Source organism: Choloepus didactylus, chromosome 2 (genome assembly GCF_015220235.1).
Source record: "Choloepus didactylus isolate mChoDid1 chromosome 2, mChoDid1.pri, whole genome shotgun sequence".
Taxonomy (NCBI): Eukaryota; Metazoa; Chordata; class Mammalia; order Pilosa; family Megalonychidae; genus Choloepus; species Choloepus didactylus.
Window position 1 is genome coordinate 77,654,539 of NC_051308.1, and position 24,945 is coordinate 77,679,483.

At 35.3% G+C, this 24,945-nt stretch overlaps 1 protein-coding gene across 9 annotated transcripts in view; it reads right to left on the reverse strand.

Moving 5' to 3' along the window:
* SWT1 (SWT1 RNA endoribonuclease homolog) overlaps positions 1 to 24,945 on the reverse strand; it is a 164,695-nt gene that overhangs the window by 110,376 nt on the left and 29,374 nt on the right. For all 9 annotated transcript variants that reach the window (XM_037825162.1, XM_037825168.1, XM_037825165.1 and 6 more), the window contains 5 exons: positions 23,023 to 23,761; positions 7,078 to 7,137; positions 5,740 to 5,869; positions 4,714 to 4,815; positions 4,130 to 4,318 (listed from right to left, as the gene is read on the reverse strand). In XM_037825162.1, the coding sequence (XP_037681090.1) occupies positions 4,130 to 4,318; positions 4,714 to 4,815; positions 5,740 to 5,869; positions 7,078 to 7,137; positions 23,023 to 23,761 (1,220 nt within the window). The remainder of the gene's footprint in view (positions 1 to 4,129; positions 4,319 to 4,713; positions 4,816 to 5,739; positions 5,870 to 7,077; positions 7,138 to 23,022; positions 23,762 to 24,945) is intronic.

A 24,945-nucleotide genomic window follows, 5' to 3' on the forward strand; every position in this document is an offset into this window, starting at 1 on the left:
TTAAATCAAAGAGTATACATAAAGCACTTGGCCCACTATATGGCAATAGTAAGCACTTAAAAAGCACTATAATATTCATTAGTTAAGATTTAGTTTTAATGTTACCCCAACAGCAATGACCTCTTATTCACATACAACACCAAAATAAATTCTATACAAATTACAATTAAATAAAAATTTAAGTTTTTCGATGGCAGGGTTTTTCTGTCTCATTCATTGCTGCAGCCTCAACACTTAAAACAATTTCTGGCACAAATATTCAGTAAATAAATTTTAAAAAATACATATACACACATAACAAATGAAAGTGTTAAAATATGGTTGGGGGGCAGATACTTATTTTTTGCTCTTAATTATTTTTACATACAAAATTATAAAATAATTTTTACCTATGAAAATAATTATAGAATATCTGCAAAATTCAGAAAACATAAAGAAAATTAATCCCATCAGCTAAAAGTAACCAATATTCACCATTTACATATACACATATACATATGTACATATATACACATACAAATATATACATATATATGTATGCATAATTTACCAAATTTGGGATTATACTTTATGTTCTTTTATATCCTGTTTTTTTATTTAATACTACATTTCATTAATATTTCTCAAAATATGGTATTCTCTCATATGGGTATAGTAATATAAGTAACTTCCCTAATTTTTAGACATTCAAGTTATTTACAATTTTTTGCTTCATAATTAATGCTGTGATAAACATTATTTACATAAATTACCATGAGCATCTATGATTATTTCTTTCAGACATATTTCTAAAAGGAGAAATTGTATTTTAGGGTTCTTGATATACACTGCTAAACTGCTCTCCTGAAAATTTACCAATTTCTATTTCCAAAGCAGCGAACACTGGGAATGTTCCTAGCAGGTAAGAAAGAGTAAATTCTAAGCTTAGAAGTGATAAAAAGAAATTACAAAGGAAAAAGTGACAGATTAAAAACTAGGTAAGTTTTACACAAAAAATTAACAATGTAAAAAGCATGGAGGGAAAAATACTGCACGATTCCACTTATAAGAAATATCCAGAATAAGCAAATTCACAGAGACAGAAAGTAGATTAGGGGTTCCCAGGGGTTGGGAGTAGGGGGATAGGGAGTTATTGCTTTGGGTTTCTGCTTTGTTTTGAGTTTCTGTTTTGGGTTCTGAAACAGTTTTAGTAATGGAAGGTGGTGATGATAGCACAATTGAAAAAGTAATTAATGCCACTGAATTGAACACTTAAAAATGGATAAAATGGCAAATTTTGTATTATATGTTACTATAATAATAACAAAGCAGGACATGCAAACTGAGGAAAATATTTGCAGTGAACAGACAATGAGCTGACTAGTTATATTTCCACATTTGTGAATTACTTATAAATAGTCTATTGGCGGGAAGGGATTTTTAGTTTTCTTATCAATTTACATAAGGTTTCATTAACAAAGACAAGAGAATTATTACCTATTCCGTACATAAGCAAGTAACCACTTTAACATAGTAATTCAATCAGTTTTGCACAACCATATTATGAGATGGAGGTTATTTCCTCCCATTTAATTTACTTAATTTCTTCACCTTTCACTTTCCCCAGATCGGGTTACAAAGCCAGGTAGATCAGATTTCAAATCCTATGTTCCTCACACTACACTAATAAATACTATGTCAAATAAAGATAATTTTGACATCAGAGGACAGAATTAAAATCAACTAAGGTTATTCAACATCTAGACTCAATTCATGGCATATTTTTTTAAACAGAAATATCACTTGTGTAAAAAAATAACATTGCTGTAATACTCAATGATTATGCAAAAGAAAAGAACGCATGAATAATAAGCAATTAGAATTGGCTGTAAATGTATTTGACAGTTGTAAAGTGTAATAAAAGTTCATTTTGCTCTTTCTTGTCTCCAAATAAGTAGTTCAATTTTTCTGTTGCCAAATTTCAAATTGAGTTTATTAATAAAAACCTTCAATTTACCATTAGAATATAAAATATAATAGTTATAATGATAAAAATGACTTTTATTTCTAAAGTATATAATAAAATAAAATCATTATCCACAAATAATGTTAAGGTCACTGCATTTCATGTGAAGAATGTTTAAAATGATCACTGACAGAAAACTGATACAGAGAGAAACATAAAGAATTTATCTAACATAGGGAACTACACAATAATTATTATATTCAACCTTATAACTAAAAATAACTCCAGCAGTTTAACAAAAGATCAAATAATACCATTCAAACATTGAAAATATGGATTTGAAGGCAGACACTCAGAAACTGAAACAACACAGAAGTTTCAGACCTCTACTATGATTTATTTTCCTTAATTACTAGGAAGCACAGACTGAAGAGGAAATCAAAGTATCAAAAAAGTATATGAAAATGAAAAACTCATAAGAAATATAAAAAATATCAATAAAGAATATATATGCCAAAAATATCTATTCTAAAATTAGCTCTTATATAATAATTTTTGAAGCCACTTACATGGAAATAACAGCTATTTTATCTAGGACAATTTCTTAACCTCACTGTGCCTCACTTTCCTCATCTGAAAAACGGATAATGAGTACCTTCCACAAGTATTAGGGGGTTTGAATGGGATATTAGTTATAAAACACTTGGTACAGGGTCTGAATATACCATATGGCCATAAAAATGTTATTTATCATCATTGATAATATTATATAATAAAATGTAATTTGACTATATCAACAAACTAAAAAAATAAACGGTTTAAGAGTAGGCAAAAACACCACATCTTCTTAAGGATTGTAGCTTTGCTGAAATGATGGTTTAAATCAGGGTTCAATTTTGTTAATCTTGTGGTTGCTTAAAAAAAATTCATCTTTTAGAAACAAATGCCAAAGTATTTAATGGATAAAAATGATATGCCATCTGGAGTTTGCTTCAAACTACTCCAGGAGTTTCAGGAATAGGAGAAGAGGGGGGAAAGCAAATGACAAAATATCTAAACAAGAATGGCAAAATGTTGATAATTATTAAAACTGGGTGTCATATACATAAAGATTCATTACATTATTGCCTCTACTTCTGTATTTGAAATTTTCCATAATAAAAAGTAAAAATAGGACCATCTAAAGTGTTCAATTTATGTTCAAACATTTTAATATTTTCTTAATTCTAATAGATTATTTATTTTCAGTTTTCCTTCAAAAGTTCTTGAACATGTCATGCTAACTTCATAATCAAAATGCATTAGAATATTGTCAGGAACATACCAGGAGCTAATATGTGTTAAGAGAATGAATTACTAAATAAATGGCAGAGACCATTTCTCTTGAAAAACTTAAAAGACTAAACAGCTCTGCCAAAATCTTCCTGAGGGTTAATACAGTGATTAGATTTCATTCTGCAATGAATTCTTCTAAATGTTATCGTATGTGTGCAGTCAGCAGCATAAATCTATAATATTAAAATACTGTAAATCTAAATATATAAATACTTCTGAGTTGGGAAGAAATAGATTTTTTAAAGAATGAAATAAATCCTTTAAACATATGTATTAACTCAGCAGAGACAAACGGTATTCCTTCACATATAAATTATTTTTCAACAAGTTTTATAAAACATAAAGAACATACTTAAGTTCTAGGTCTAGAGTAATTTAAAAATGACTTAAAACTAATATGCAAAAATATAAAATCAGGGGGGTATCTATAGGCCTTTATTATAAAGACATCTCATTGTTACAGATTCTGACAAACAATGCCTACCTCCACAGCATACTACTGCATACAGTGAGAATAAAAACCTGGAACACTTACTGGCCTCATCACTCAACAATGCCATTAAAATAAGGAATCCAAAGTACTGAAAATACAAACTATGCATACAGAACTATAGAGTCATTATCTGAAAATTATATACCTAGCTTAAGAAGGTATAGAAGCAGAAAAATAAAAATCAAAGACCCTCAGATCAGGCCTAATAGAATATCCTCAAGCCACCATTATGCCCTGCCATTTCACATTCCAATGATTACAATTCCCCTTTTTTTTAATTTGCACAATTCCCCTACACAAGTCAGCACCCAAAAGAGTCTAAGTGATCAGGAATACTCTGATAGAAGAATACTTACAAAGTTTTTGAGATGCAAGTTGTATTGATTGACCCCACAGCTTTCTATCTTGATTTTTAAGACTGTCATTGATGAAATGAACTGCAGGTATAGCTTTGTGCTGGCCATGTTTTAGTAGTTTTCCTGCTTTCATACGATCTAATTCCTGCACAACCACCCAGGGAATTATCAACACAACTCTGTCAAAGTCTAAAAAATAAAAAAAGTTCTTAGAAGTAAACAAATATTTATTAAGCTACTAAATCAAACCAATATAGGGGGATTGTATGTTTAAAAAAATGTATGTAATCCCTACATTAAAGGAAGTCACAATATGAAAGGAGAAATAAATACAAAAAATGGAAATTAAAAACAGGATAGAGGTGCCAAAAGAATGTTAATAAAAATAAATACGATTGGAGGAAAAAGAAGAGTGAGTTTAGATTGTTAGGTTAATCTGTGAAGGCTCTTTGTTCACTCAAGCTGTTTATGTTTAATATAAATATGTTTAATAGCATATCCAGATGTGAATACCACATTATTGTTAGTATAAAATATCAGCTCAAGTAAGAAAATTATAATCAGCAAATATATTTTGTAAATACCTGGTATTTCTGTTGTCTTCAAAATTCTAACAAATTTGAGATGATTCATCAGAATATTTGTGTCAATAACAATAAGGAGCTTTTTGTCTGAAGCAGCATTTGCTATAGAAAAAGAGCAAAGTCAGGATTTCATGACAGTTGATAACAGACTTGTATAATAACTAGATTTTTTCTATCAAAAAACTTTTTATCTCATTCTGAAGAAAATGAAAACAAAAAAATTTACTCCGATTTTTCAGGGAAAGAATTACAATCAATGTTTAATCATTAGAACATTATGAATTGCTCATGAGTAGATTTTAAACCAAAGACTTATCCCAGCACTATGTTTCTAAGCACTGTTCTGCATCATTGGTATTTGTGCACTTAGGAATTATAAGCCAATTTTAATATAGCCTGAATAAAATATAACTAAAATGATAAATATGTATAAGCCAATGAAAATGCCTAATAATACCAAGAATGTTCCTTCACAGGGCCACTGTTAGAATCAGTTAACTTAATGCATATGAAAATACTTAGCAAATTGAAAAATGTGATGTAAACATAAGGTAGTGTTACTATTTTTATAAATACAACTGAAAATAGTATGCTAATGAATTCTGGATAAGCTTTATCATTATCTATTCCCAGCAGTAAGAATATTCAAAATTTGACTATATAAAATCAAGAAATCCGTGAAGATAAAACCTTTCAGCAATTTGCATTAATTTTGATCAGTGTTTTATATAGTTGAAATTGTTACATGTTGTGATTAAGAGAAAGAATAAATATCATAAATATGATTGCTGCCCCCTGGCAGAGAGAAAAAATATATACCTAAGTGACTTAGGTGAGATATATAAAGCAAATGATAAGACAAAATACCAGACCTTATTCCTCATAGCTAAAACAAATATAACAGACTTTATAATTTCAAATGGGCACATTTAACATCTTTCATCTATTTGTTGTAAAAACTGAATATGAGCATAATAACTTTTAAGAAAGCATAGGAAATCATAAATATTAACATATATGATATACCAGCAGAAGAATGTACATTATCTTCCACCAAGTCAATTTCCATACTCATTAACTCTTCAGAAGGTGGAACCACAGGTAAATCCAAACTTTTTCTCACACGTGCAGTATGAAGCTCTTCTACTATCTGCATCTAATTGTAAAAGGCCCACAATGAAATTTTGAGTTATTTATTCTGAAGATTAATAAGAGGAAGAATGCAATTACTTCCTAATCAATTCACTTAAAATGAGATGTTTGTGGAAAGAAAAAAATTTACAAAAATATGGAAGCAGCATGATAAAAGAATACAGATCTATAAACATACACATGATTTTAAAAACAGCGCTCCTCTTATTCTGTAACCCTAGGAAGCAAATTTTTAACTACTTTGTTCATCTACAAAATAGGAATATTAAAAACTAAATTTCTTTTAGGACTTCTGTGAGGATTAAATGAAATAGGCTATATAAAATATCTCACTTAGAGCCTGGTACTTCAAAATAAATTTATTCTCCCTTCCCTTTCTCACTTCAAAGTACGTTAGGAACCAAATATCTTTTAATCAGGCTGATGAGTATTCTTCCTGAGACTTCCAAAATGGTTTATGAATCATCAAAAACTGAAATCTAGATCTTAAACCCTTCTCATTTCAAGGAAGTACTTCCCTGATGTATTTTGATGCAAAGAAATGAAAATATAATCTAGCTTTAAAGCTAGAGGTGAGAAATCTTCTTTCTAACAAGGAGCACTGGCTCACAAGGCAGAAAAACACAAGTGACTATCACAAACAAAAAGCAATCAATATAGTTAAAAGTCTTCTTTTAATAGAAAATATAAAGTATTACATGGATCTAATTTTAATTTTGGACCAGGGAATATAAAATTCTATGCAATAATTCTATGAGGGTCAATCAGGATATTATGGCTGGGAAATGAAATAATAAGAAAAAAGATACACATTCATGCATTCTCATTTACATTGAATAACATTTTCATATTTTTGCTGATTAGAAAAACAAGGTAAAAAACTTATTAATATCATGCTGCATTCTGGCACCCTAGGCATAAACATGCAAAAGCATAATAATATTAAATAAAAATGCAGACAACTTATGGACCACGAGTTCTTCAACACATTACCTTATGAGAAACAAAAGCAAAAGGTGATCAAGTAAATGCAAATACTTTTCCAAATAGCTTCTGAAGTTTCCAAATAGTTTTTCAATACTTTTGAAAGTAGAGATATCATTGTTATTTTCACATTATCAAGGTTTCCTAAATCATTATTCTGTATTAAAAGTAGAATAGTTTAACTTAATTTCATTAAAAATATTGAAAGTAAACAAGTCTATCAGTAACCTCTTGATCTGTATCTTGAATACTTTCAGGTGACACAGAAGAACACGGGGCTTCAAAACTCTGAAATGAAAATTAATTTAATTAGTTAAGAATGAAGCATATATACATACAGCAGGGCTTTTCAACCTTGATAATACTGACACTTGGGTCTTGATAATTCTGTTGTGGGGGCTGTTCCATGCATTGTACGATGTTCAGTAGAATCCCCCATTAAATGATAGTAGTACTAACCCCACCCAAGTCGTGAACATCAAAAATGTCTCCAGGCATAGAAAAATGCCCCTAGATGAGAACCAAGGAGCTAAAATAAAGTCATTATCAGGTCAAGAAAATGGTAAAAATACTTTAGGGTTTACTAATCCTTATACACATTCCTAAAAATACTTTATATACTTGAAAAATAAAACTACATGTCACCCTAAAAACAGAAAGAACCATGGGAAAGGTAAACAATCTGGCCTTCAGTAGTTGGAAATATTCATCCAGGAGTAACCGAACCATTTCTAAAAGTGACAAGATAAAACAAGAAAGGTAACTTGAGGATTACAATTTCATGGAAAGGAAAAGGCTGAAAACTTCAAAATTCTATTATAAAAGACATTAGAGCACCAGACATTCATGTTTTATTTTTTGTCCTCTAGCAGAGAAACCAAAAATTGCAACTTTTCACTGGCACTTTTGCTGGGTGAATGAAACCTTCCTAACTCTGCCGGCGAGAGGGAGCTTGACAAAAGCACCATTGGCCAAATCCTCTTCTAAGACATCTCCAAAACAACTCCAAATTCACATGTATTTTACAGAAAGCTATTTATGCTATAGACTACATTCTCTATTTAAAAAAGTGTATCATAAATAGAAACGCTCTACTGGGGATTCAGCTTCCACCTAACTTTCCAACATCAAACTCATATGATAATATAAAGCCATACATAACACATATGTAGACCTAAAATAGCTTTACTATTCCATGACTCTGAGAATTATAATTCCTTCTCCATCTGACTTGAAATCTCACTTAATCTTTTTTTTTAATCTTCATTTTATTGAGATACATTCACATACAACGCAGTCATACAAAACAAATCGTACATTCGATTGTTCACAGTACCATTACATAGTTGTGCATTCATCACCTAAATCAATCCCTGACACCTTCATTAGCACACACACAAAAACAACAAGAATAATAATTAATCACTTAATCTTTAAGGTTATCACAACTTCCCCAAACTCATGACATTCTAAATCTTTTTGATTTCTTCTTTAGGTCATTACTGCCTTTGCTCTTTTTGACCACAAGCCACTTCCAGTGACTTCAGTGAATTTTCTGTCACTCAACAATCCAGAAAAGTTCAAGTCAATTGTCCCTGAAAATTTCCTCCCTAATACAAATGAAAGGCTTAGTGTGCATTTGACTGTTTGCCTTCCCCTATTCTTCTTTATTTTAAGTTAATGAAACATCCTTTAATAATGAATGATGGTGATGGTAGCACAATATCATTTACGTAATTAATGATATACATACATACACACATATATATATGGAAGTGTTAGAGAAGCATGATGTATGCAACCTACTTTCAAATGTTTAGACAATACAGATAGATGACAGACAGAGATAGATACAATAAATGTCATAAAACGCTAAAAGTGTCTGGGTGAGGTCTGGGTGAGGAGTATATATTGGAGCTCTATTTATTGTTTGTTTTTGTTTAATAATTCAATTTCATTGAGATATATTCACACACTATACAGTCATACAAAGCACACAATCAATGGTTCACAGCACCACCATACAGCTGTGCATCCATCACCAAAATGAATTTTTGAACACCTTCATTACCACACACACAAAAGTAATAAGAATAAAAATTAAAGTGAAAAAGAACAATTAAAGTAAAAAAGATCACTAGGTACTGTTTTGTTTTGTTTTGTTTTGTTTTTTGCCCATTTTTCTACTCATCCATCCATACACTGGACAAAGGGGAGTGTGGTCTATATGGCTTTCCCAATCAAGTTGTCACCCCTCATAAGCTACACTGTTATACAATCATCTTCAAGATTGAAGGGTTCTGGGTTGCAGTTTGATAGTTTCAGGTATTTACTGCTAGCTATTCCAATTTATTAGAACCTAAAAAGGGTCATCTATATTATGCGTAAGAGTGCCCATCAGAGTGACCTCTCGGCTCCTTTTGGAATCTCTCAGCCACTGAAACTTATTTCATTTCATTTCACAATCCCCTTTGGGTCAAGAAGATGTTTTCCAGCCCATGATGCCAGGTCCAGATTCCTCCCCAGGGGTCATATTCCACATTGCCAGGGGTATTTACACCCCTGGGTGTCAGATCCCATGTAGGGGGGAAGGCAGTGATTTCATCTGCCAAGTTGGCTTAGCTAGAGAGAAAGGGCCACATCTGAGGAACAAAGAGGCATTCAGGAGGAGACACTAAGGCACAATGATAAGCAGGCCTAGCCTCTCCTTTGCAGTAACAGTCTTCCCAAGGGCAGCCCATCAAACCACCAGTCCCCAATGTCTGTGCGCATCAGCAACCATCGAGGTGGGGAACCCCAACACCTTGCATTCTCCCCAACAATGTTCACATTATTGGTAGCATATAATATTTCTCTTTTTGTGCCTGGCTTATTTCACTCAGCATTATGTCTTCAAGGTTCATCCAAGTTGTCATTATATTTCACGACATCATTTCTTAATGCTGCATTGTATTCCATTGTGTGTATATACCACATTTTATTTATCCACTCATCTGATGAAGGACATTTGGGTTGTTTCCTTCTCTTGGCAATTGTGAATAATGCTGCTATGACCATTGGCATGCAGATATCTGTTTGCGTCACTGCTTTCAGATATTCCGGGTATATACCAAGAAGTGCAATTGCTGGATCAAAGGGTAACTCTCTACCTAGTTTTCTAAGGAACTGCCAGACTGTCTTCCAGAATGGCTGAACCATTATACAGTTCCACCAACAATGAATAAGAGTTCCAATTTCTCCACATCCTCTCCAGCATTTCTAGCTTCCTGTTTGTTTAATGGCAGCCATTCTAATTGGTGTGAGATGGTATCTTATTGTGGTCTTAATTTGCATCTCTCTAATAGCTAGCGAAGCTGAACATTTTTCCAAGTGTTTTATGGCCTTTTGTAGTTCCCCTTCAGAGAACTGTCTCTTCATATCTTTTGCCCATTTTATAATTGGGCTGTCTGTACTACTGTCATTGAGCTGTAGGATTTCTTTATATATGCAAGATATCAGTCTTTTTTCGGACACACGGTTCCCAAAAATATTTTCCCATTGAGTTGGCTGCCTCTTCACCTTTTTGACAAATTTCTTTGAGGTACAGAAACTTCTAGCTTGAGGAATTCCCATTTATCTATTTTTTCCTTTGTTGCTTGTGCTTTGGGTATAAGGTCTAGGAAGTGACCTCCTAATACAAGCTCTTGAAGATGTCTCCCTACATTATCTTCTAGGAGTTTTATGGTACTGTCTTTTATATTGAGGTCTCTGATAAACTTTGAGTTAATTTTTGTGTAGGGTGTGAGGTAGGGGTCCTCTTTCATTCTTTTGGATATGGATATCCAACTCTCCCAGCCCCATTTGTTGAAAACACTGTTATATCCCAGTTCAGTGGCTTTGGCGGTCTTATCAAAGATCAGTCAGCCATAGATCTGAGGGTCTATCTCCAAATTCTCCATTTGAACCCACTGATCGATATAACCATCTTTGTGCCAGTACAATGCTGTTTTGACTACTGTGGCTTTATAGTAAGCTTCAAAGTCAGGGAGTGTAAGTCTTCCAGCTTCATTTTTCTTTTTTAGGGTGTTTTTAGCAATTGAGGCACCTTCCCTTTCCACATAAATTTGATACCTGGCTTTTCCAAGTCTGTAAAGTAGGTTCTTGGAATTTTGTTTGGGATTGCATTGAATCTGTAAATGAGTTTGGGTAGAATTGACATCTTAATGACATTTAGCCTTCCTATCCATGAACATGGAATATTTTTCCATCTTTTAAGGTCCCCTTCTATTTCTTTTAGTAGAGTTATGTAATTTTCTTTGTATAGGTCTTTTACATCTCTGGTTAAGTTTATTCCTAAGTACTTGATTTTTTTAGTTGCTATTGAAAATCATATCTTTTTCTTGAGTGTCTCTTCACTTCTTTCATTTCTAACATATAGAAACATTACTGACTTATGTGCATTAATCTTGTACCCCACTACTTTGATAAATTTGTTTATTAGCTCTAGTAGCTGTATCGTCAATTTCTCAGGGTTTTCCAGATATAAGATCATATCATCTGCAAACAATGACAGTTTTATTCTTCCTTTCCAATCTGGATGCCTTTTATTTCTTTGTCTTGTCAGACTGCCCTGGTTAGCACTTCCAGCACAATGTTGAATAACAGTGGTGACAGTGGGTATCCTTGTCTCATTCCTGATTTTAAGGGAAGGCATTCAGTCTCTGACCATTGAGTACCACGCTGGCTGTGGGTTTTTCATACATGTTCTTTATCATATTGAGGAAGTTTCCTTCAATTCCTATCTTTTGAAGTGTTTTTACCAAAAAGCAATGCTGTATTTTATCGAATGCTTTTTCAGCATCTATTGAGATGACCATTTGAGATTTCTCTTTCGATTAGTTAATGTGTCGTATTACATTGATTGATTTTCTTATGCTGAACCATCCTTCCATGCCTGGAATGAACCCCACTTGGTCACGGGGTATGATTTTTTTTAATGTACCTTTGGATTCAATTTGCAAGTACTTTGTTGAGAATTTTTGCATCTATATTCATTCGGGAGATTGGCCTATAGTTTTCCTTTTCTGTGGAATCTTTGCCTGGTTTTGATATTAGATTGATGTTAGCTTCATAAAATGTTTTAGGTAGTGTTCCATTTCCTTCAATGTTTTGAAAGAGTTTAAGTAAGACTGGTGTCAGTTCTTTTTGGAAAGTTTGGTAAATTCCCCCGTGAAGCCATCTGGCCCAGGGCATTTATGTGTGGGATGCTTTTTGATGACTGACTGGATCTCTTTGCTTGTGATTAGTTGGTTGAGGTCTTCTATTCTTCTCTGGTCAGTCTAGGTTGTTCATATGTTTCCAGGAAATTGTCCATTTCCTCTTCATTATCCAGTTTGTTGGCATACAGTTGTTCACAGTATCCTCATAATTTTTTTAATTTCTTCGGGATCCGCAGTAATGTCACCTTTCTCATTTATTATTCTGTTTATATGGGTCTTCTCTCTTTTTGATTTTGTCAGTCTAGCTAAGGGCCTGCCAATCTTGTTGATCTTCTCAAAGAACCAACTTTTGGTGTTATTTATTCTCTCTATTGTTTTTTTGTTCTCTATGTCATTTATTTCTGCTTTAATCCTCCTTATTTCTGTTCTTCTACTTGGTTTAGGATTAGTTTGCTGTTCATTTTCTAATTTCTTCAGTTGCTCCATTAGTTCTGTGATTTTAGCTCTTTCTTCCTTTTTGATGCATGCATTTAGTGCTATAAACTCCCCTCTCAGTACCGCTTTTGCTGCATCCCATAGGTTTTGATACGTTGTGTTCTCATTTTCATTCGTTTCTATATATTCAGCAATTTCTCTTGCTATTTCTTCTTGAACCCACTGATTGCTTAGGAGTGTGTTGTTTAACCTCCAGGTATTTGTGAATTTTTTAAGTCTATGATGGTTATTGACTTCTAATTGTATTCCATTGTGGTCAGAGAATGTGCTTTGAATAATTTCAATTTTTTAAAAATTTATTGAGGCTTCTTTATGTCCCAGCATATGGTCTATTCTGGAGAAAGTTCCATGAGCACTAGAGAATAATGTGCATCCTGGTGATCTGGGATGTAAAGTTCTATATACGTCTGCTAAATCCAATTCATTTATCAGATTGTTTAGGCTTTCAATTTCCTTATTGATCTCCTGTCTGGTTGATCCATCTGTAGGAGAGAGTGATGCGTTGAAGTCTCCCACAATTATTGTGGAAACATCAATTGCTTTCTTTAGTTTTGCCAGTATTTTTCTCATGATATGGTGGCACCATGATTGGGAGCATAAACATTTATGATTGTTATTTCTTCTTGTTGAATTTCCCCTCTTATTAGTATGTAGTGGCCTTCTTTGTCTCTCATAACATCCTTACATTTAAAGTCTATTTTATCTGAGATTAATATTGCTACTCCTGCTTTCTTTTGGCTGTAGCTTGCATGAAATATTTTTTTTCCATCCTTTCACTTTCAATTTCTTTGTGTCCCTGTGTCTAAGATGACACTCTTGCAAGTAACATATGATGGTTCATGTTTTTTTTATCTGTTCTGCCAGTCTATATCTTTTAATAAGGGAGTTTAATCCATTTACATTCAATGTTATTACTGTGAAGGCATTTCTTCAATCAGCCATCCTATCCTTTGGTTTATGTTTGTCAGATACATTTTTTCCCTCTCTCTCTTATTGTCCTTTAATGAACCAATATTGACTCTCTTTAGTACTGAACCTTTCTCTATATCTCTCTCCTTTCTTTGCTTCTCTGTTTGTAGGGCTTCCTCTAGTATGTGAAGTAGGGCACGTCTTTTATTAGCAAAATCTTTCAGCATTTGTTTGTCTGTCAAAAATTTAAGCTCTCCCTCACATTTGAAGGAGAGCTTTGCTGGATAAAGAATTCTTCGTTGGCAACTTTTCTCTCTCAGAATTTTAAATATACTGTGCCACTGCCTTCTCACCTCCATGGTGGCCGCTGAGTAGTCACTACTTAGTCTTATGTTGTTTCATTTGTATGTGGTGAATTGCTTTTCTCTTGCTGCTTTCAGAACTTGATCCTTCTCTTCAGTATTTGACAGTCTGATCAGAATATGTCTTGGAGTATGTTTATTTGGGTTTATTCTACTTGGAGTTCACTGGGCATTTATGCTTTGTGTATTCATGTTGTGTAGAAGGTTTCAGAAGTTTTCCTCAACAATTTCTTTGAATACTCTTTCTAGACTTTTACCCTTCTCTTCCCCTTCTGGGACACCAATGAGTCTTCTATTTGGACATTTTATTTCATCTATCATATCCCTGAGGTCCATTTCAATTTTCAAAATTTTTTTCCCCATTCTTTCTTTTGTTCCTTCATTTTCCATTTTGTCATCCTCCAGGTCACTGATTTGTTGTTCAGCTTCCTCTACTCTTGTAGTATGAGTATCCAGAATCTTTTTAATTTGGTCAACAGTTTATTTCCATAAGACCATCTATTTTTTTATTTACTCTTGCAGTTTATTCTTTATGCTCTTCTAGGGTCTTCCTCATGTCCTTTATATCCTGTGCCATGCTCTTGTTGTTTGTCTTTAGTTCTTTTATTAATTGCTCAAATACTGCATCTCCTCTGATCTTCTGACTTGGGTGTTTGGGTTTGGGTTCTCCATATCGTCTGTTTTTTTCATATGCTTTAAAATTTTCTGTTGTTTTTGGCCTCTTGGCATTTGCTTAACTTGATAGGGTTCTTTTAGTATATGTAGGCTAATTCAAAGTCTAATCTCTAATTTGTCATGTCCAGCTTGGTGGCATACACTTTCTCTAACTAACCAGCAGGTGGCATCTGCGAGCCACCTATTCCCCTCAAGCCAGTTCTCCCCAACTTTGTCATTGTGGGGTGTGGGGGTCTGATTCTTGTGGGGGTCCAACTGGTGCACCAAGTTTGGGTATGTTTTTGGTGCTGTCTGCCCTAAATGTTGGGCTTGTGTCTGAGCAGTTAGGGAGGGAGGGCGGCTTTAATAATCAAATCTCCCAGGTGTTCCTGGAGATTTAAGACTGTTGGAAGAGTATAAACCTTCAGTTCAGTCTCGCCACAGAATGTCTCTGCCTCTGACACACAAGTCGTTGGTACTGGCATATGATCCCTGGGATTTCCGAGTGTGTCCCTCTTCCAATCCGTGCCCTTCTAGGGCCTCTGCTGAGGGAAGGCTGTGCTACGTTACAAGTGTGCACTGTCCCTCAAGGGAAGTTCTGGGCTGCCGGGCCGTGCAGGGGCATTCCCAGTCTGCTGAAAGGATGGCTGTATGGGGCATGTTAATTTCCCCCTTTTCGCACTGCTCCACCTTCCTAGCTCTGGGACAATTAGTTGCGGGTGCGTGAAAGGCTACCGTCCACACCCAATATTGTGGATATGCGCGTGATGCTGGGAGCACTTCCTCTCATACTGGGTTTTTTTGGTGTGGCTCTGGGTGGTGGCACGGCACCAGGAAGGCGAGTTCTCAGCCCACTGGGAAGATGGCTGTAAGGCGCGTGGTTACATTCCCCTTTTGGCTAACCTCTCCTGCCTTGCTCTGAGACAATCAGCAGCGGGTGCACGAAAAGCTATCATCCACCCCAGATATTGAGGCATACCCACAGCCCATTCCTGCCATGCTTCTCTGTGTGGTTCTTACTGCTGTATCTGCAGCTGTTTTTGGGTTTTTTTAAAAAAGAACTAGTCCAATTCCAAATGCCGACTCATGGTTTCCCCACACCACAGTGTGGCTGCCAGATTTTCATCAGGCTTACTCACTCATTTCAGAACGCAGACTCCCTGTTTCACCAAGTGCACGGTCCCTGTGGATTTAGCAGACCTTGTCCAGCCTATGCATCACTGGAAATGGTGTTCTGGGTCACTTTCTGGCTTTTATCTAGCATTTTTCACGGAGGTGTTTTTTTGCCCTGTCTCTCCTAACCGCCATCTTCTGGAAGTCCCCCATACATTGTTTTTAAGTACATGGCCTGGTATGTATTTTGCTAGAGATGACAAAAGGGAATAACAAGAAGGGTAATAATGATTTTATCTACTGCAGTGATTGTTCTAAACTGCAAACCTGATTGTACTGCTTCTCTGGTTACACTGTTTCAGTGGTTCGCCGCCATCCACAGAATATAAGATGTATCAATCTTTCCATGGGACTCAAAGTCATCCATAGTCTGGACCCTGCCTACCGTTCTATAGATTTTTTACACATCTCAATTCTAGTCATTCTGAACAACTTAAGTGCCTGTGTAACCCACCTCCCCACCCCCAAGCAGTAGCACAACTCTGTGCCATTACACACATTAGCCCTCAACCCTGCTTGGATAGCACTTCTATTCCTTGCTTTACATGTCTTCCAAGACAGAGTTTAAGACACTTCACCTTCGTGAAGTGAGCCCTTCGTAAATTCACCGAAATGTTTATACTAACACTATATCCAATTCTTAGGGCTCTAATATTTATTTCACTATATTGCAATTATATTTGTTTACTGATCTGCTTCTCTGGGAACTTGTTAAAAGTAAAGATCATTTTATTAATCTCTAAATCCCTAGTATTTAGAAAAGTGCCTGATATATAATAGGTACCTTTAATTAATGTTTGATAAACTAACAAATTCTTACTTCACAAACTTGTAAGAATTAAGAGTGATACCGCATATAAAAGCGTTCTATAAACCTCTAGAACATTAATTTGCAATGGTGTGTGTGTGGGGGGGTACAATCTGAGAGGGGGCTCTATCAAAGGACAATAAAACCTAAAAAACAAGTTACTTTCTTTTTAGGAAAGTATAACGAGATTACTAAATAAATGGATTACTAAATCCAGAAAATACAATTATTTCCTCGTAAAGCACACTCATTGCTTCAAGAAAATAGTTATCCATTGAGGAATGGGAGGAAAACAAAACAATGAACATAGCATTAAGACAGCTCTCTACTGTTAATAATATGCTAAAGATAATATACTCAAGATAAGGACAATATTTACTTGCTGCCTCTGTCTAAATGGCTGAAGGTTGGATAATGCTGCTATCAAAGGAAGAATTTATAAAGAGCTTTAAATCCAGTAGATGGAAAGAAGTCATACAAAAATTGTTTCCCCTACACCTTAATATTGGTGCTACGTACTTCTTTTGGTTTATGCAGTAATTCTACACAGACAGGTGGTTAAGAGACAGGAACAAACTATAATATACATGTGAGATTTCTCACACTCTTTCTTACAAATACTGCACAAGGGGAACATCAACCAATTGACACAATGATTATTGCTGAACATAACTGGCAAGTCCAAGTTCCTTTCTTCCATTCTACTCTAGACAACTGATTATACCACTGAAAACTGGAGGTTTCCTCTAAGAAAGCTGAAAAAGAAAAAAAAAATTAAATTCTTCCTCTCTTTGGGCCCCTTTAAGTTCATGTGAACTAAAATCACTCTCTGGCCTCCCTAGCTGTAATCCCTTCATTTTTCATAAGAAGTATCTTTCCACTGCAATCTATAGTCTTAATACCTAATAGCAGGAAGGGATGACCACCCTGTTTATAAGCAGTCTTTAAACTTAAGAAGTTCTAAAGTTCTGAAGTTCAAAGTTCTACAAGTTCTCTTGAAGGTAAATATTTTTATTTGCCATAAAAACAATGCTATAGAGATTAGGTTCTCAAATTAGTCCATGAATGTCCTTTACTAAATAATTTAGAAACAAAATAGAGGGCCAAGCTTTCTAGCTTAGATCTCTGCACATGCAGTTCCCTCTACCTAGAACATCCCTGCTTCTCCCATCCCAAACCACCTTGACTTCATCTGAACAGTTCCTTCTCACTCTTTAGTTCTCAGTAAACATTAACTCCTCCAGTAAACCTTTCTTAACTAATTCCTCCACAGTGTATCAAGGTTATGTTAATCTCCTGCTGTGCACCCCCATGTTGAGTAATAAGTACTTTACTTTATTCATATTGTAATCACTTGTGTCTCCTCATGGGAGTATTAGTCTTTAAAAACAATCTGTGTACCCCTCACAGGCTATGGTATCAGTGCCTCGCACACAGTGTCACTCAAATAATTTGTTAAAGGATAAATTATTCAGAGTATTAATCCCTGAGTATTCCTGGAGTTGGAAAAGAGCCGAAGGGACTTTTATGACTGCTTTTCACAAACAAAGGACTATCAAAAACTGCTTCTTTTCACATTTATATACATTCCCTTCTCTTCCTTAATATTTGCTAGAATATCTTCCTAAGGAAGGTGGGATTAAAGGTGGTAAAAGGAGAACCTAAGATGGCAGCTAGGTGAGACAGGGCAGAAGGACACCTCTGTGAAAAATACTGGATAGAAGCCAGGGGGTGACCCAGAGCACCAGTTCCAGTGATGCACCAGCCAGACAGGATCTGTTAAGTCCACAGGGACCATGCATTTGGTGAGGTCGGGAGTCTGCATTCTGGGGCGAGTGAGTGAGCCAGCTGAGGGTCCGGCAGTTGCACTGCGGTGTGGGGAGGCCGTGGTTTGGCATTTGGAGACGGACTAGATCTTTTTAAAAAAAAAAAAAAGAACCTGGGAGCGGCTGTGGATGTGGCGGCAAGAGCCACACAGTGAAGCGCAGCAGGAGTGGGCCTTGCGAACGCCTCAATATCTGGCATGGAGGACAGCCCTTTCTGCGCCCGCTGCTGAATGTCTCAAAGCCAGGAGAGCAGAGGGGGAGCCAAAAGGAGAAAGAAACCGCACACCTTGAAGCCATCTCCCCACCGGGCTGGGGACACTCCTGCCCTGGGCCGAAGCCACAGCTCAGAGCCGCGCCAAGGGTCCCAGTGTGACGGGGAGTGTTTCCCACATCTCACGCACACGCCACAATATCGGCCATGGACAGTGGCTCTTAGTGCACCCACAACTAATTGTCCCAGAGCTGGGAAGGCAGAGCTCTGCGAAAAGGGGGAAATTAACACGCCCCATTCAGCCATCTTTACAGCAGGCTGGGAACGCCCCTGCATAGCCCAGCAGCCCAGGGCTTCCCTGGAGACCGGCACACACTTGTGATGTGGCACAGCCTTCCCTCAGCAAAGGTCCTGGAAGAGCACAGCTGAGAAGAGGGACCTGCTCAGAAATCCCAGGGACCCTACGCCAGTATCAAGGACTTGTGGGTCAGCAGCAGAGACAATCTGCGGCGAGACTGAAATGAAGGTTTAGACTCTTACAGCAGCCTTAAATCTCTGGGAATACCTGGGAGGTTTGATTATTAAAGCTGCCCTGCCTCCCTAACCACCCAGACACACACCCCACATTCAGGGCAGACAGCACCAACAACACACCCAAACTTAGTGCACCAATTGAACCCCACAAGAATCAGATCCCCACACACCACAAAGTTGGGGAGAACTGACTTGAGGGGAATAGGTGACTTGTGGACACCATCTGCTGGTTAGAAAAAGTATACGCCACCAAGCTGTAGAGCTGACAAATTAGAGATCTGTATTTTATAGACCCTGAAAGAATCCTATCAAGTAAAGCAAATGCCAAGAGGCCAAAAACAACAGAAAATCTTAATGCATATGATAAAACCAGATGATACGGAGAACCCAATTCCAAACACCCAAATCAAAATATCAGAAGAGTCACAGTACTTGACATAATTAATCAAAGAACTACAATCGAGGAATGAAAACATGGCAAAGGATATAAAGGATATGAAGAAGACCATGGCACAGGATATAAGGGACATAAAGAAGACCCTAGAAGAACATAAAGAAGACATTGCAAGAGTAAATAAAAAACAGAAGATCCTATGGAAATAAAAGAAACTGTTGGCCAAATTAAAGACTCTGGATAGTCATAATACAAGATTAGAGGAAGGTGAACAATGTCTCAGTGTCCTAGAAGTCCACAGAACAGAAAATGGAAGAACAAAAGAAAGAATGGAGAAAAAAATTGAAAAAATTGAAATGGATCTCAGGGATACGATAGATAAAATAAAATGTCCAAACTTAAGACTCACTGGTGTCCCAGAAGGGGAAGAGAAGGGTAAAGATCTAGAAAGAGTATTCAAAGAAATTGTTGGGGAAAACTTCCCCAACCTTCTACACAATATAAATACACAAAGCATAAATGCCCAGCAAACTCCAAATAGAATAAATCCAAATAAAACCACTCTGAGACATATTCTGATAACACTCTCAAATACTGAAGAGAAGGAGTAAGTTCTGAAAGCAGCAAGAGAAAAGCCATTCACCACATACAAAGGAAACAACATAAGACTAAGTTGTGTCTACTCAGCGGCCACCATGGAGGCGAAAAGGCAGTGAGTGGCATGACATATTTAAAATTCTGAGAGAGAAAAATTTCCAACCAAGAATACTTTATCCAGCAAAACTCTCCTTCAAATTGGAAAGAGAGCTTTAATTTTTCATAGACCAACAAATGCTGAGTGAGTTTGCCAATAAAAGACCTGCCCTACTTCAGATACTAAAGAGAGCCCTACCAACAGAGAAACAAAGAAAGGAGAAAGAGATACAGAGAATTTTAACAGACATATATAGAACCTTACATCCCAAATCACCAGGATATTCATTTTTCTCTTGTGATCACGGATCTTTCTCCAGAATGGACCATATGCTTGGACATAAAACAAGCCTCAATAAATTAAAAACAAAACAAAACAAAACAAAAAACAATTGAACATATTCAAAGCACAATCTCTGACCACAATGGAATACAAATAGAAGTCATTAATTTTTGAATTGTAACTCCACTATTTACTTCCTACATGATATAAAATACACAAACTCTAATAACAAATCAGTGGTTTTGAACTCAATGTAAAATATGTAAGTTTTGACAAGAACTATATAAAGGGGTGGGGAATGGAGGAGTATAGGTACATAGTTTATGTGTCCTATTGAAATTAAGTTGGTATCAAAGAAAAACAAGATTATTAAGGATTTAAGAGGTTAATTTTAAGCCCCACGGCAAACACAAAGAAATTATCAGAAAATATGACCATAGAGATGAAAAGTAGAGTATGGGTTAAGAGAAATGGGGGAAGGGGCAATGGGGAGTTAAGAAATGAGTGTAGGGTTGTTGTTTGAGGTGAAGGGAAATTTCTAGTAATGGATGGTGGGAAGGTGATAGCATTACAACATTCTAAATGTGATTACTCCCACTAAGAAGGCTAGGGAGGGGGTGGAATGGGAAGATTTAGGCTGTAAATATGTTTCCACAATTGAGGGGAGAAAAAAAAGTCTAAATAGATGACAATTGATTGCCAAGGATGACCCTGGAAGGGATCAGAGAATGGAGAACAGGAAGCTCAATGGGACACAGTTGAGACATAAGGAAAAGGAAATATAGAATGTAAGCTTTGTATCATCGTTGAATCTCTTGTACTTCTTAGCTGCGCTTAATGGGATTGCATAAAAGAATGTTCTTGTTCATGGGAATTGTATATGTAAATTATAGTGCTTGTTCAAGGATGTGTGCAGCTAGCTCTCATATGTTCAGAAGACAGAGCAATAGATGATGGATGATAGATGGGGGGGAAGAAATAGTGGTGTGACAACATGTTAAAGTTAGTGGATCAGGTTATCGGGGGAGGGGGATCAGGGAATGCTGGAGTTCTGTGTATGGGGTTTGTATTGTTTCTGCAACTGTTCCTGTAACTTTGAATTTATTTCAAAATAAAATTTAAAAAAAAAAGAATGCTAGTTAGAGACTTGGAAGTAAATATTAAAAGGATCAAGTGTAGTGCTCTCAAATTGATTGTGGTGATAAATGCACAATGCTGTAATTATACCAAGAGCCATTGATTGTATACTTTGGGTGGATTTTATGGTATGTGAATAAAAATGTTTAAAAAAAAAAAAATGAGGGGGAGATGAAAACATTCCCAGATAATCAAAAGCCGAGGGACTTCATCACCAGTAGGTCAGTCCTACAAGAAATTCTAAAGGGAATTGTGCAGGCTGAAAGGAAGGGACGCTAAACAATTCACTGAAACCACATGAAGAAATAAAGATTTCCAGTAAAGATCACATGGTAAATATAAATACCAATACTACTGTATTTTTGATTTGTAACTAACTCCACTATTTACTTCCTACAAGATTTAAAATACATAAACTGTAATAATATATCAGTGGTTTTGGACTCAATGTAAAATATGTAGTTTTTGACAAGAACTACATAAAGGTGGGGGAATGGAGGTGTACAGGAACATAGTTTATGTGTCCTATTGAAGTTAAGTTGGTATCAAAGAAAAACAAGATTGTGATAGATTTAAGATGCTAAATTTAAGTCCAATGGTAAACACAAGGAAAGTATCAGAGAATATGACCATAGAGATGAAAAGTAGAGTATGGGTTATAAGAAGTGGGGGAAGGGGCAATGGAGAGTTAAGAAATGAGTGTAGGGTTTCTGTTTGGGGTGAAGGGAAATTTCTAGTAATGGATGGTGGGAAGGTGATAGCATTGCAGCATTCTAAATGTGATTAATCACACTAATGGAATGCTAGGGAGGGGTTGGAATGGGAAGATTTAGGCTGTATATATGTTACCACAATTGGGGGAAAAAAAAAAAAAAGACAGTCTAAATAGATAATGAAAATTAATTAAATGCCAAGGATGATCCTGGATGGGATCTGAGGATGGAGGAGAGGAGGCTCAAAGGGACACAGTTGGGACATAAGAAAAAAAAGGAAATACAGAATGTAAGCTTTGTATCAATGTTGAATTTCTTGAACTTCCTAGCTGCGCTTAATGTGATTGCATAAAAGAATGTTCTTGTTCATGGGTAATGTATATGTGAATTATATTGTTTGTTCAAGGATGTGTGCAGCTTGCTCTCATATGTTCAGAAGACAGAGCAATAGATGATGGATGACAGACAGGGAGGGAGGGAAAGAAAGAAATAGTGGTGTGACAGGATGTTACAGTTGGTGGATTGGGGTATCGGGGCAGGGGAGATGGGGTATGGTGGAGTTCTGTATACGGGGTTTCTATTGTTTTCGCAACTCTTCCTGTAAGTCTGAATTCATTTCAAAATAAAATTTTTAAAAAAAAAGGTGTAAAAATAAAGGAACCAACAAATATCTTCACGGTAAATTTAAATCAGCACTCTATGTTCATTTTCAGAAATCAAACCAACTCAAACCTATATTAAAATTGTGCTAAAACCTACATTCCTCATTTTATAACATCTTACCTGGGTTGTATTTTCACTAGAACTTGAAGAATTCTTTTCTTGATGCTCATGATGATATTTTTCTTTCCACTCATGAATAGTCTGCTTAAATGTGGAATCTGAAGATAAATGTTCACTTTTGTACCTAGTCAAATTTAATGAAACCTGGGAGTTTTCCTGGCATTCTTTGTCCTTCTGTTTAGCGTTTAACTTGCTAAAATCTAAATTGAAGACATTTTTTCCTGCAAGTTTCTGAAGGGTATCATGGGATTTTAATGGGATTTTGAAACTTATCTTCTTTCTTTTAGACTTGAGTGGTTCCCTAATCATCTTGTTGGAATTACAATCCTCAGAAAATTGATTTCTCTTGCATTTATCCAAGACACATTTTTCTGAACTGTCTCTCAATTTATTGCATGTTGCTTTCTTGAGTTCTTTCTTCTTCTCTCTCTGAGCAAGTAAATGAGGACCTCTTTTTTCACTTGCCTGGCCTTCAGCTTTAGGTTTCATATCTTTCGAAATCTTAGACACACTAAGGTTTTTAAGTTCATGGTCACACTTACACCTAATGTCTGCCAATTTAATATCTTTAAATTTAAAATCTACATGTTTACTTATATCTTTTTTAGTTCCATTTGAAGGACTCTGTGAAATAACTTGATTATCATTTGAATATGATGCCTCTTGGAGTTTAACAAGTCCTTGGGATGAAGAGCTGATTTTTGGTTTCTTTCTTGGAGTGTCAGGCTCTACATTCAATCTGTAAAGCAGCACAGAAATCTAGGTTACCTTACAATTATACATACTGTTGCGCTGTGTAACTTTAGTTAGGACATGATAAAACTTAGCTGACACTAATCATAAAAAGTAAGAAATGGCTACATTAAACATGAAGTGGAAAGGATTACCCAATAAATGGCATTGGAATAAATGGCTAGCTATTTGGAAAAAATCAATTTACAGCTTTATATAATACCATACAACATAAATTTCAAATGTATTAAACACTTAAGTATAAAATAATTATTACGATACTTACAATACTTCACATTTAAACCATTAAAAACCAGAAGGAAAAAACGTGGTTATTTATTTTATTTCTTAATGGAGAACTTCCTAAGCATAACAGCAGTGGAAAAAAATCACAAAGGAAAAAACACTGACTATTTACTTTAAAATGTTAGCATATCAAAAATAAACAAACTTTAAAAACTATGAAATAGGAATTGCTTTATAGGTGACAGCTTATTAGCCTTAGTACATAAGAGCTCATCAAAAACTACTAAGATTCTAGAAAATAGGACATAAACAGAAAACTAATGAAAGTGAAAATAGAAATGGCTAGTAAACATTTGGAGAAAAAAAAAGTATGACTTTCCTAGTAATCATGTACATGCTAATTACAACAAATCATTTTTGTCCTATCGAATTAGCAGAGATTAAAAAAATAACATTAAGCACTGGCAAGGGGTTGTAAAATGGAACCTCTCATATGTTGTTTGCGGAAACACAGAATAACTGTTCCACAAAGTAATTTAGCAATATGAATTAAGAGCTCTAAAAAGGTTTATATTTCTCTTTTAAAAATCTAGGCAAAGGTGGAAAAAATCAGAAATTGATAAGATATATATAATAAGATGCTCAACATAAGATTACTTATAATAGCAAAAAATCAGGTATAAGCTAAAGTTAAAATTTTGGAAATGATTAAGAAAAATGCCATGCATTCATATAATGAAATATTCTAGTCATTTGTATTTTTTTCTTTATTTTTTTTGTTGTCTGAAATACCATAGCCATTTGAAATGATGTTTATGAAAAGTGTTTAAAGACATGACAAACCATATTCGTATACTATTAAGCAAAACACAAACAAGGCACAAATCTGTCTAAATATAGTCTCAACAATTTAAACAAACATAGTAAAAAGGCTAAAAACAAATG